The sequence below is a fragment of the Paramormyrops kingsleyae genome, chromosome 2 (genome assembly GCF_048594095.1).
Source record: "Paramormyrops kingsleyae isolate MSU_618 chromosome 2, PKINGS_0.4, whole genome shotgun sequence".
In the NCBI taxonomy this organism is placed as follows: domain Eukaryota; kingdom Metazoa; phylum Chordata; class Actinopteri; order Osteoglossiformes; family Mormyridae; genus Paramormyrops; species Paramormyrops kingsleyae.
The window spans coordinates 32312206-32325969 of record NC_132798.1 but is presented as its reverse complement, the minus strand read 5'-3'; the positions used below and the strand labels follow the sequence as shown (position 1 = coordinate 32325969).

Genomic DNA, 13764 nt, shown 5'->3' with positions numbered 1-13764 from the left:
CAGAACTTCACACATTATACACTCCCTGCCTCCATACCTACATGTATGACCAAGTCAGCCTTGATTTGGGCAAACAGGTCCATTTGTAATGTAGCGTTCAATACTGTTGCATCACAGGGGGTGTTTTTTAATGCCAAGAATGCAAAGATCTCAAAGGTTGTTCTCTTGGCCAGAACGTATTTGCTAACTTGCCTCCCAAGAATGAACTTCGGATACAATGAATCATGGGATTGTTCTTGTTTGGGTGCAAGTGACGCATCCTTGATATTTGAGGCAGGGCAAGAACGACATCCAGGGATTTTTACCGTACTTGTGTTCTTATTACTGGAACTGGTCTTCGGCAATGGAAGATGATGTCAAACAGGCACACAAGTATGGTCAAGTATGCATAATAAGAAACACCCAGGAAATTAAAGTGGATCACTTTGAATCTGTGGTGCATTAAACATCGAGGAAATACCTATGATGGCATGCAGTTTCATCATAAAAGAAACCACAAACGCAGTGGATGAGTCGTCAGTCTTTATTGTGCAATCACAACGTCCACATGTACGGCATCACACAAAATAGAAAAGCGTTTAGCACAAAGGGCCTGTAAAACTGGCACTCAGAGGAAACGGCCACAAACAGGTTCAAAAATAGTCGCTGTATTGTCTGCTGCCCCACCCCCTCCTGTAGGTAAGGACTACAATCAAATGTCACTTTTTGGTTTCCTCTGTATGACAAATTGCAGAGAAAGGACCACAAGTTTTTCTTGCACAAGCAGTTAGATGATATGACAAAATTCCCAAGACACTTGGAGACGTGCCAGAAGGGGGCGCTGTGCTGCCGGTGCTGCGTACACACATTAGCGGCTGGTAAGACACTGAAATACCATGCGTGGTGACTTAATCCCTTCATCAGTAAAGAGCCAGAAAAGACCAAGCAGGCATCGGGAACTGGGTGGAGACACCGCCCTCCCCGGGTGAGGTGACAAAGGGTCCGATTGGGCCTTAGGTGCGCGTGACTTTGTCTGGCGGCATGAAGCCAGAGTCCCCCAGTGCACGTAGTGCCACCCGCCCGTTGGGCCGCACCGTGAGCCAGGTGATGCTGCCGTTGTTCAGGCCCATGCGCAACCAGCCCTCGGGGGGGAACTGCAGGGCCCTGCGAGATCAGGCAAACGGACACATCCAGAGGTTCTCAACACCGGTACATGGAGCTGAGTAAAAATGATTAGGGGATTAGGAAACATGCTGCACATAGCCACCTGCACACGAAGTAGCGGATGACGTTGGCATGGCAGACGATGATCTCGTAGCTGTCCTCCTTCTGCTTGGCATCCGCCCGGTGGATGTAGCGCCGGAAGGCGGCCTCGATCCGTGCCCCGTCTTCATGATACTGCTAAGGACAGGAGGCGGAGCCCCCAAGGACAGACATTTTAGTACCGGCATCACCCGACAGCCCGGCGTGCTTCATGCCTTAGGATCCCAGCTTCAGGGCATTTTCAGGGGACTGCAGCCTGTTCCAGGCAGCCCCCCCACCCCCAAGGTAAGTGATCCACACACAACCTGCTCATTTTTGGCTCCCATCATGCAGTAGCCTCCCAGCCCTGTAGGTGGCAGTCACACACAAGGCAGAAACCAGGCTCACCGCTGCGTCAGGCTTCCAGTGGGAGATCGCAGGTACAGGTTCAATCGGGGCCCCTTCCCTCAGCAGGTCACAGCTCACCAGCTCTACCCCTGAGCAACAAATGGCACACTGGTTAGGACTTATCAACCAGCAGTATAACATGTTTGGCCTTGTTAATCTTTTAGTTAAGGAATGGATGATGGAATGAATACATGGACAAAGTCACTGATTAGCACATCACCAAAGTCAATATCAGTGCTCTGCTGAACCCAGAGGTATAGTCCATCGTGAAAAACTGCAATTTAAAACATCTAATAGTCCATGTGAAATTCTACAGACCAAAAATAACAGAATAACAAAACAAGTAATTATTGTTTTGAAATGAAGCTAGTAAACAATCTGCAGAGGTAAATGTCTGACTGTGGGTGATGTCCGGGCATTTAGAGACTGGCTGGAGGAGTTTACTTTACAAGCACGGTCACTGCAACTGTGCTGTTATACCAGGGTGGGGGGGTGGGGGCACCATCTCACACCTGGGAGATACTTGCTGATGATGTGGGCAGTCTCTGTAGCACGGGCCATGCTGGAGTGTATCAGGATGTTGTATTTGAGCCCCAGGGTGGCCAGCCTCTGGCCTGTCAGCTCTGCCTGCTCCCGGCCTGCACAAGACAAGAGCCATCACATCTCAATTTTCACAGTGCTCATTTTGCCATTATTTTTCTTATTAAATGCGAAATATTTAAAAAATCACTACTAGGTAACTTGATTCGGGGGAATGGAAGTCAAACTAGAGATTACCAGGTCCGCATAAAGTGAGCAGAGTCCTGAACCTGTCCACTGGCAGGTTCTCTTGGCAAAAAGCCCAAGGTACTTGGGTTGTGTTCATCCAGCACAGCTTACCTAGCGGAGTGAGGACCCGGTCCTTATCTTCGCTCCCATTCAGGTTGTACTGGGAGTGCCTTATCAGAAAGATGTGACGTGTAGCTTTCGGCTTGCCGCTGTCAACCTCTGTGCTGGTTTCCTCGCTGTTATTCTCTGTCTTCTTAGATGTAATCTGTGACCCTAGATCACGCCTGAGACAAAACCAAACAAGTTAAATACGAAGAAATTAAGTAAATGAACACTGAAATTTAACAGATAACATTCAAAATTTAAGGAGTAAACAGACAGTAATGTCTGCTATTTTTTTTCTTTCGGGAGTATCGATCAAGGAGCTGTGTATTGAATTTCTTTCTGTACAATGACAAAATGGCTTTCTTTTCTGTTGTATTCTATTGGATCAATGTTGCGTGAAGAGCCCCGGTGTCACATTTTCTTTCTTTATACTCGCGTGTGCAATTAATTCATTCAATTTAGTTACGAGCTCATAGCACGCAATGTTAATAAATATATACATAGTTTTATACGAGCACGGCGAGTGCAGCCTATCTTCCCACACTTGTCTCATCCAGCATATCACATGAACAAAAGACAACGGTGTCGTACTTGTCCCAGTTGTCGTCCCAGCCGCTGCTCGCCGGTGCCCATGCTGGCACCGGCTGCGCAGCTCGGAGCACCGGGATTCCCTTCCACCTCCAAGACGGTCGGCCTGGCGCGGCGTCTCCTGCGCGTCCGAGTAACTCCTCGGCGTTCAGGGCAGCAGTCCCAGCCGCCGCCAACACCACCGCCCCACCCGCGAAACCACAGAGATATTTAGCTGCCCTTCCGAAAGACATCACTCCGCGTCTGTAGGCTCTCCGCCGATACCGCCGGAAACACGCGGCGTTCAGCCACGCCCCGCGGTCCGCTAACTACGGCATCCCGTTTGGACAAGCGCAACGAAGTATTTGGCGATTCTTTATTTACAACGGACGATTATGCACAGTTCACTGATCTGGGCGCTTAATTGTGCGGTCGGCACCATAAACCAAGGAAAACAGCCCCGTAAACACAACTACAGTACAAAAGCCAATTCGTGATTTCAAGAATTATAATTCTATTTCGAATAATGTGCTAGCGAATGTATACTAATAATAATGATTATTATTGTTACTATTATTAATATTATTATTATTGCATTTGGACGATGGGTGAATGAAACCATATTAATGATGTGGCTTAGTAGAGTTAGCCACATACTGTTTAAGAGAATGAAAATGACTACGTGTATTGACAATAACAGCAATAACAGCAACAACCATAATAGTAATAATACATATTTTATTGGTAAAATATTTCAATGTGAGTTATTTCAAATAATAAAATTATTTTCACGGTTTCGTACTCATACGACCAGGACACGGCTGGATAATGGCTGGACATATATACAGTATGTGTCTGGTATCAGTTCAGAATAAAAGTAATTCAGATATTACCACCAGGGGGCATATGCTATCCAATAAATGCAATCATTTCATTTTGGGTTTTTATTAGCAAAAATACAAATAAATTAATAAATACCTTACACCTTTCTGTGTGGTTTATTATAAAATGGATAGGCAGAAATACTGTAGTGGACTGTAATAATTTCAATTGACCTGAAAGTCAGTAGTCTGAAGTGAGTAGGTTAGTTGTATTAGTGGTATTTCTTGTTGCCTCTGTTCTACACGCATTTTCGGTAAAATTCTTTTGAAGAAGACATCAGAAAACACGTTAAGTAAGATTAAGCAACTAAATGGACCTTCAGGTATCATATTCCACATCTATGATGCAGAGAAAATATGTTACGCGGCGAAAATAGACAATATTATAAAAACCGTAAGGAAGAATGAGATGCAATTTTGCACTGTGCATTGCTTCAACCTATAGGTGACGTGTGTGGCCCCCTCTCAGTCCAAATGGCAACTCTGTAGCGCATCGCGTATTTTAAGGGATCTCAGCGCTGCTCGGCATATAGACACAGGGGGGTGGTGGCGGAGGCGGTGTTTCTGGACGCCGGGAGCAGCGCGTCGCTGGCTGTGCAGAGGGACTGCGCGAACAGCCCAGGGCGGCTCTCCGGCTTTGCGCAAACGGCTCCACCTTTAAAAGTGGGCAGTGATCTCAGCAGCGGGCCGGGCCGCTCGCTCGGGTGGGATTTCCAGGCGCCTCCAGCGCTCAGCGCTCTCTCTTCGGCCAGATCTGTGCTTCGTGTCGGCGGCAGCGGGGGTTGCAGTGCGGGAAAATCGCATCGGGTCCTCGTATCTGTCCATGCCGGTCCAGCAGTGCCACCCCATCGGATTAAATAAGCAAGGAATGTGGAAATTACAGAATGCCCAACAGCGCTGGAAAGAGGTTTAAACCCACCAAATATATCCCGGTATCCACTGCCGCCACTCTTCTGGTTGGATCTACCACTTTATTCTTCGTTTTCACGTAAGTTTTTCTCAGCACCCATATTTTCCTTATTATCTTGTCCACCGCAATGAGCAAACTGCCCTCCGTTAGTTACGCCTAGTTAGTTACGGACCTACTCATCCGGATCATTACTCCCCTAGTCTTTAAGTTTTTTGTTGCTATTTATTTTATTGGTTTGTTTTTTGACAGCTTGCGCCCGGCCTCACTGGCTCGCTTTAGATTTAAGTATCTTTGTCTTTCTGACGGGACTGTCCCCCATGTTCCTGCATATTTATGTCCGTCAAACCGGAGCGCCTTTTACGCTCTTTCTTTCCGTTTTTTCTTTTTTTCTTCTTCTTCTTTGCAGCTGTGATTGATTACACCGTGAGTTGGGGGGCGCTGTCTGTAGCTCTGTTGCTCCGGGGAGGGTGGGGGTCGGTGCTGCAGTGCTGTTTTAATGCACTTTACTGCGATCTGTCGGCTTTAACGGTCTGGCCAAAAAAAGGGCCATATGCTGCCTGGAGGGTATGGTGACTGAACAAGTATTTAGTAGCGCCTGGCAACTTCTCCACTTTGTTCGTTTATACCTCCAGGCCGCTCTTAAAATCCATTTTCCGTATATGTGTTTGATCTAATTTGTGTAGTTGTGATGTATTTGCTGCTTTGTTTCAGAGCGATTAAGTTTGAGCTGCGTTAAAGTGGAAATTAATCGGTAACTATACAGCGTATGCATTGACTTTTAGGGAACTGACTTGGCCAGACAGTCTTTACTCTGTTAAACCGAATAACTTGTTCGCAGTAAAAAAAAAAATATATATTTATTTATTTTGCAACAAGGATTGTAACTTAATGTCTTAGTTTAGAGAGCTTCTGTAAATATTGTTGGTCTTATTTTTGGTTTTGACACCCGATAGCTTTAAGTAAAGATTGATGAAGTCAAACTTCAGCCAAAACAGTTACATTGCTTATCCTCGAGAGCTTTATCGGTAGTCTTGTTTTTCACAAATATTGATTTACTGGGGGAAGATGTCTGTTAATGGACGGTTGTTTATGTGGATTTAAACGCTGTTTGTTTACAGTTTTAATGGCTGTGTGTAACTCTAAAACGTGGCTAGGAGGATTGTCTCCTAAGTGTTCGGGCCATTTTACCGAAGGGTGAGAGATATGAGCAACTTTCAGCTCATATGTACTGAACTGCTCCCCCCATAAAGGCAGGATCCCCGCGGTGACGGTGTGTCTCTGCGCAGAGGGAGCAGCAGCGTTTGTGTGCGAAATGTGCGGTGCCGCATCTGCGTATCCATGGCGCCCTGTGGGTAGCTCCCTGCGGACAGGCGTGTATCGGAGACCGGCATCCGCAGGTTAATCTCATTCGTTCGCGGTCTGTCTGCATGCTCAAGCTCGCGGTTGTATTCCTGCGGGTTAGGATCAAGATGGAACGGCAATGTCTGTCCGTAAATTCGTCTAGAAGTCATATAGTACGTTTGTGTATGATTCTGAATAAGTGGATAAAATATTTTGGACCAGGAGGCTGTCGGATGAAAACAGTGTAGTGATAGTACCATCCTGTGCTGCAGTCTGTTAAAGATTTTTTTTTTTGCTTGATTAAATGCGTTTTTAATCCAGACTGACATCTTGTCCTGGATACAAGGGTTATCATGTGGTGCTGTTGTTGTTGTTTTGTCTTTCTCCCACTCTACATATCAAACATCTACAGTCCCAAGTCTTTAGCAGCAGTTTAATTGTTCAGCCCCACCTGACAACAGATGAGCAGCAGTTCACAGGTAATATTATGGTAGTCTTGATGTAGATACTGATGTGGACAGCTTGGGTGAAGACTGAACTGAGTGAATGTTTCAGTCAGAATTCTGATACTTCAAAACTCCCCCTCGGACCCCATGGATGAGATCCGCTTCAGGCCGGGGTGGTTTGCAACCCATAAAAAAAATTGTGCTCTTCTGGGTCAGCAGTAGATGTATATATGGTTGATGGATGGAAACCTCACAGTTTTCTTTCTTTATTGTGGTAGAAACTGGTGAACGTGCAATCCATCCCCCCGAAGGTGTCTCGGGGCAGGCTATCATGAGGTTCCTGACTGTTTCCTTATGAGAACCAGGAACAGTGGTGACTGATGTGTGACTCCTGCAGTTGTGGAACATAGTTCTGACCCAGAACTCGTCTGAACCCCCATGTTATGACAAGAAGGTATTGGCTCTTGAATTTTATGCTGTTTGAAGGGAGTCTGGGCATACTTGCAAGCCAGTTGTTTATTGTTTCGTGTTGGTTACATAGAGGATTGATAATGTGTTGTGATCTCTGACATCACAGGGGGTCAGATGTTCAAGCAGGACTCTGCATTCATCAGATTAGGTGGATATATGTTTGGCCATATGCTTTTCAAAGATGGTCTCTAAGATGGACACAGGCTTTCAGTAGAAGATGGTTTGTCTGCTAGCACAGCTGTTTTTTTTTTTGCGTGGTTGCATGTGTCATTGAGTTTCTCAGTAGCTTTGCAGTTCAAGTGTGTTGCTTATGTATACAGGAGAGTCTTCTAGTGTGTGTGTGTGTGGGCATTGTTGCTTTCACTCATGTGACCAAGTCCACAGCAAATGCTATGCTAACCACTACTCTGTCTCCAGCGAGAACTCCCATTGTCCACACAGGCCACTCCTGAAGGTTATGAGGTTTGATCCTTAATGTGAGGCCTTTGGGCTCAAGTGGGCCAGATGCAGATCATCATATTGACAATATGACCTGTGAACACCTTGCTTAGTTGGTATCACTCCGCAGCTCTTCTAGAGAAAGCGGGAACTTTACTGCTCAGCCTTGCTGTTGACTGCTGAGATCTTTAGGGGCAGCTGAATGGGGACACTGTCATGAAACATCTAACGTCTACGGTTCAGCTGCCGGCACACTTGGGGAAAGCCGTGCCTCTCCTCAGGGTATCGATCTCAGAGAACCGTTGATAAACCGCTCTGACAGTAGTGGTTCGTCAAGGCCGTCATGCCAATAAATTATTTAGGACTTTTTGTTTTTTTTTTTTCGCCTGGTGGCGGGAGATCTTGACGTGGGTGAGGTTATCGTAATTTTCAGCTGGCTCTGACAACAGGGCGAACTGTTCCTTTGTATCCTAGCTCTTTCTGAAGCGATATTTCTGTAATTTATTTGCTTATTTTAACGATGAGTGTCCCTCCCCCTTCCAGAGATACAATGAAAAATGTCTGTCCAGTTTATGGAAGTGCCGGGGGCTGATTTAATAGGCTGCTATCCCCCTTTCCCCCCTTAAAAAAGTGCGCGTCCAGCTTGTGTGTCGAATCACAAACTTCATCTTCATTTGTCTCCATCCATCTCCGACTGTGGCCGTCGTGTTGAGGATACGGTGCCATGATGAATAGACGCTTCAGCTCAATGTGTGGGGGGAGGTTCTTTCTAGAAGGGCCACCAATCACTGGTGTTCTTGCATTAATACTTTATTCTGTTAAATTCAGTGCATTGTTGACACCACTTTATCCTTTGGGATATTTAAGAACCCTTTTCTCTAAGAAAATTATGGTCTGTTTTGTAGCTGTGTGTATATTTGGAGTTCAAGAAAGAATAGCTTTGTATCTGTTAAGCCTCAACTATTAAGTTAAATTTAACCAAATTTGTGTTCCTGGCTTCACTATGACTGAACACAGTGGAGCAAGTGCCAGAGATGATGATGATGATGATGATGATGATGTCTGTGCTGTGCGCTATGCATTTATAAGCCAGCAACACTCTCAGATTCTCTTGCCCTGTCCTCTGCTAATTACAGTGATGCTGTTGTCTGGCCAGTGGAGGTAAATTCAGTCTGTTTTTTTTTCCTGTGATGATTTCCAGGTCTTCGGACTGTGACGGGAGACTTTAGGTTACATTAAACAGAAGTAGTATTTCTGTGGCTATGCTCAGACTGTCATCCATCTATTCATAATTCAGATGTTACGTGTTGTCATCAGTCTGGCTAGTTGTGCAGATCTGGCCCTATACCACTGCTTTGACCCAGAACATCGCTAAGATTCGCTCAGGTTGTTGGCTAATAATTCAGCGGTCAGTAGATGAGTGCTTTTCGTTTCGTTTGAGCTGGACGGTCAGAAACATACCTCCCTTTCTGGCCTTGTGATGTCATGTCACTGTGAGAGCTGCCCGCGTGACCATGTGGGCTGGGTGGCCGTCCTTATGTCGCTGCCGTCTTCCATCATGGGCTAATAGTGCTCAGAGGATTTGATGGCTTCTATTATTAACTGTTAACCCACATTCTCTTGCTGTGAAACTACGTTGGATCTGTAAAAAAAAAATGGCGGCACCCCTCAGTCTGCTGCTCTGCTTTTTGTCTTTTGTTTTTCCATCAGCTCAGTTATTTCTCATTGTCCTTCATATCTCTGCGATCCGATACCCTGGCACCCCGGCGATCTGTCAGTAAATGTGCTAGTACTGTACCGTGATGGTCTACAGTAGAATAGACTAGTGATACTTTATTAATCCTCATAAGGAAATTCTTTCGCCCCCCCCCCCCCATCTTGTTCTCGGAGAGACTCAGACATGTATCAGGGTGTGAGCAAGCTTGGGGGACACCAGCAGGGTCAGCCAGCATGTAGTGCCCCAGGAGCTGGGGGCTAAGGGCCTTGCTCAAGGGCCCAGGAGCGTGTGTCTTTCTGCCAAGGCTGGGACTGGAACCAGCAACCTTCTGATCACAGGCACAGAGGCTTTGGCCGCACACAGTCTCCAGTAAATGCGACAGCACAGTACCCCGGTGGCGTGTCAGTAAATGAGTTGGTATGATATCCTGGTGGTTAATGTTTAAAATATGTTTTTTTTTTTTAATTGGGTAGGCACTCCCTACTGGGGTATTACCTCTCTTTTGCCCATAACTTCTGGAATAGGCTCTCGACCCGACACGGGACAAATGGGTATGGAGAATGGCTAGATTGATGTTTACACAGCAGCCTCCAATATCACGTTTTTTTAATTATTTTTTTTGTGTAGTGTGTAAATTCCTATGGGTCTCTTCCTCTGGGGCTTCGTCCGTGTCCCTGTGATGCTGTAAATGTGATTGTAGCCTTAAGTGGCAGGCAGCATCTACAGCAAAGTACTGGTCATGGTGCGGATTAAGGTGTGCTGACAGGTGGATGTTAGGATTTATTTTAGATTTAAAAAGTTCCTTTTATTGCATTTTTTTTCCCTCTCCGCACCTAGAGAGAGACAAACTCCGCCAGCTCCTCTCCGTCTTTGTTAATCCTTTCCAGATGGGGAATGGCTTAATCTTTATGGAGACGCATCTGCTTCTGCTGGTGTAAAGGGTCGCCCTTCGCCTTCCCCGGCATGTTTCTGTCCTTGTGCTCACTCGCATGGTTATATTCGAGCTCTTTGGTGAAGTGTATGGTGACTTCCCCGTCAAGGTGATCGCTGCGTCTTTGTGAAGACCGGGCTGATCATGATAAAACTAAATGCCATTTCGGGCATGTCTTCCGGGGGGAGGGTCTGACCACTGTTAGATAGCTGCTTAGTGATTTCTGGGCCGTTCGTCGCTGTTGTGCAAGCAGTCTCCCTCCTTGAGTCCAGTCTGTGTGTCCAGCTGAGGTCAGTGAGAATCAAATGAGCAAGCCCCACATTCCTCAGATACTGGTGTCACTGGTTGGGCCATAATGAGAAATGTGGAAGTAGTGTGCGCTCTTCAGGACGCCCACATGGAGACGTAAACAGTCACCTGGGCGGCCGTCTGGTTGGACCTTGTCTTTGCTTCCTGCTGCTGGCCACATGGTGGGGGTCTCATCAAAGCCGCAGAAGAATGGGGCCCGTCTGCCAGGAGTGCGCGGTGCCGTGTGCCTGTGCTTTCAGGAGTGAGCGGTGCCGTGTGCCTGTGCTTTCAGGAGTGAGCGGTGCCGTGTGCCTGTGCTTTCAGGAGTGAGCGGTGCCGTGTGCCTGTGCTTTCTGGAGTGCGCGGTCCCGTGTGCCTGTGCTTTCAGGAGTGCGCGGTGCCTTCAGGAGTGCGCGGTGCCGTGTGCCTGTGCTTTCAGGAGTGCGCGGTGCCGTGTGCCTGTGCCTTCAGGAGTGCGCGGTGCCTTCAGGAGTGCGCGGTGCCGTGTGCCTGTGCTTTCAGGAGTGCGCGGTACTGTGTGCCTGTGCTTTCAGGAGTGCGCGGTGCCGTGTGCCTGTGCTTTCAGGAGTGCGCGGTACCGCTGCGTGTGTGTGCCTGTGCTTGCTGGCTCTGCTCATAGCGGAACGTAAGCAGCGCCAGTCTAGGGCTGTTCTTTTTTCTTTTTTTTTCTCTCAAAGCTTCTCACATTTCCGGAAAGCACTGTTTGGGTCACGTTTTTAATCTATTTAAACCGTGCTTTTAGGTGGGTTGCATGTGTCAGGTTTTTTGCATGTCCTATTTGACACTGTCCACAGAGGGAAGACATTTCCATGGATGGATGGATGAAGAACACTGATTTTCAAGTTGTGAATCACAACTTCCTGTGATGGTTCTGTTTTCTGTCATTGGTGCAAAACCAAGAAGATTTTTTTCCCCCCAGCTCCCACCTCCCCTGTGCCATTGTGGGGGGAGGGGGAGGGGAGGGGAGGGGTAGGGCCATCCTGCAGCAACACGTGGCACTGATTTGGCACCTTGGACATTCCCGCCCCCGGGCGGCTCCACCCATTTCTCCCTTGGCAGCATCGGGCGGAGGCCAGAAATAGCTCTGCAAACCAAAGCTGGCTCCCCGACACCCCTGGCAGGGCGGGAGGCCCGGGAACAGCTGCAGAAGGATCAGGGGCTTGGAGTGGGGGTGGGGAGCAATGACAGCTCCGTTTGAAAGCGACAGTGAGTCGGGGGGGGGGGGGCAGTTTTATCATTGATGTTTGTTTCAATGGCTCTCTTCAAAAAGAATACGATTGCTGGTTGGTAGCTCAAACTTCCCAGTAAAGAGCAGGAGGTCATAGGTCAAACAGCAGAGTGGTCATTTCGGAGGGGGCGGGGGGGGCTGATCCTTCATGCCTTGCTCCCTCTGCTTCTTCAGGAAATTTTAATTGACTGGTTGGAACGTAGCTGTAGGTTTGGAGTAACTTTCGTGAAGAGTTGAATTGCCTGTGTGTTCAGCCGAGCTGGCTGGCAGAGTGTCAGAGGGGATGGTTCAAAGCAGTCGTACTGTGCACCCTGTGGTAAAAAATGGCCTATAGCGCCCCCTTGTGAGCCTCACTCTGACCTGCTGGTATCGCCCAGTGTGATGCACGTGGGTGAGGTGGCTGTGTGGAATGGTTCCATTTTGCTGTTTTGTGACTTACAGGTTTGCATGTCTGTCAGTAACACTTGTTAATGCTCCTTTACAAATGGCAGATTGCCAGCGTCAGGGAGACAGATTTGAGTCACTGGTGTGTTTTGCGAAGCTTGTTTGTATCTTATTGTGTGACCTGTCATGGAAAATTTGTTCCTAAATCATCAGGATGCTATAAACGGTGTGAGAGGACCGCGTGAGTCATTGGGGTTCAATCTAATACCACATCGGTCTCTTTTACCGTGGAAAGGAGAATTTAAGGGTGCTTTTCCATTGACTTCTGATCAAGTACCAGTACCAAAAGTTCCAGTACCTAATGTGCCAAACCAACTGGGGTACTACTTTGGTACTTTGGGGTGGGATTTGAAACCTTTCTTTGTCGATTGGTTCTGTGTGAAACACAATACAAACACCACCTTGAAAAAATTATGAATTCTGAAAACAACCATAAACAAAGTTAAAGTAGTAATAACGGATGCTTGGAGAAATGAGATCCAAGCTTAAATTACGATCTGGTCAGAACAGATACCGCATGATCAGGATGCCATAACAGGAAGTGATGCATTTTGCAGGCTATGAAATACAAGGACAACATGACACTGGAAAATTTCCAAATATCACATGTGATTTTGTTGTAGTATTGGGGTATTTATAAAGCACAAAAGGAGTTCAGCCAATTTCTCACTACAGGCCTAGGATTGAAGCGGTAAGGATGAAAATGATTATAATAGGAGGAAAAAAAAAACTGACAAAGTAATGTTCTCGCAAATTAGATTTAAACTCGCTGTGCTATAATGTCTCTGCAGAATTGAAGGTATGAAAAAGTGATCTTTAGCTGACAAGCTACATGAGAATTGCATGTGTATGACATGCGATGTCGGTATTAATATCGCACATCCTCCATCCCTATAATAAAATACAGCCATTTTTCGAATTCAGTACAAAATACCGCGCCTCACGCTGTGATGTCATTCGGTGCTGGTATCAGTTTTTACGCCAGTGGAAAACCAATACCTTGAAGTACAATACTTTTGGTGTTTTCTTGAAGTACCAAAAGTACTCCACCTGATGCAGTGGAAAAGCTCCCTAAAATAATTACATATTACTGAAGGAATAAGGGGACAAGCCTCCCAGTCCTGCATAAACATCACACACTCGCACCTCCAGCCTCATTCTGCTTTGCATAAATGAATAGCATTATGTACAGTTACAATCACAGTGACATGGCATCAGCCCTGCAGGGCAAGGCCCTGAAATGCTGGTCAAGACGCAGACCATGCCCGCATTTCTCAGAGCGCGAGGCCTGTTTGCGCTTTGGGCGCGTGCAATTAATCTGAAAAGCAGCTTTTGTGAAACTGCATTTTGGATAATTTTGCACTGAGGCCTCAAGCAGGGCCCAGGTAGAAAGTCTGTGTGCCTCTTTAAGAAATATCTGCAGCTGTTGTGTTTATTTGTGTTTTCAGACCCTGGTGAACTGGCCATATTTATTTTTTCCCACCTCATCTCGATTCTGCCGACGCGCGCTTCGCCTGAGAGGTTTTCTGGCCATGTTCAGCTGTAGTCCAGCTGCATTTCCTTATTAAAAAGGACGTCA

The 13764-nt window shown here is 46.8% G+C and overlaps 2 protein-coding genes across 2 annotated transcripts in view; one reads left to right on the top strand and one right to left on the bottom strand.

Annotated features, from left to right (window-relative positions):
- Window positions 1-851: 851 nt before the first annotated feature.
- pgam5 (PGAM family member 5, serine/threonine protein phosphatase, mitochondrial) lies at window positions 852-3389 on the bottom strand. The gene is made up of 6 exons (XM_023812296.2): window positions 3094-3389; window positions 2509-2681; window positions 2142-2267; window positions 1630-1718; window positions 1247-1380; window positions 852-1143 (listed from the first exon to the last, which is right to left on the bottom strand). The coding sequence occupies exons 1-6, from the start codon at window positions 3321-3323 to the stop codon at window positions 993-995; spliced, it is 903 nt and encodes a 300-aa protein (XP_023668064.1). The 5' UTR covers window positions 3324-3389; the 3' UTR covers window positions 852-992.
- Window positions 3390-4337: 948 nt separating this feature from the next.
- zdhhc8b (zDHHC palmitoyltransferase 8b) overlaps window positions 4338-13764 on the top strand; it is a 49078-nt gene continuing 39651 nt past the window's right edge. Inside the window, exon 1 of the mRNA XM_023812379.2 lies at window positions 4338-4938. Coding sequence (XP_023668147.1) covers window positions 4835-4938 — 104 coding nt within the window. The 5' untranslated portion in view covers window positions 4338-4834. The remainder of the gene's footprint in view (window positions 4939-13764) is intronic.

Bases quoted from the DNA above. Each gene is read 5' to 3' on its own strand.
- pgam5 (XM_023812296.2), bottom strand. From the start codon at position 3,323: ATGTCTTTCGGAAGGGCAGCTAAATATCTCTGTGGTTTCGCGGGTGGG. The intron at 2,268-2,508 runs GTAAGCTGTGCT...TGTCTTGTGCAG, and splicing joins CCGGGTCCTCACTCCGCTAG to GCCGGGAGCAGGCAGAGCTG. The intron at 1,381-1,629 runs GTGAGCCTGGTT...TCCTGTCCTTAG, and splicing joins ACTGGAAGCCTGACGCAGCG to CAGTATCATGAAGACGGGGC.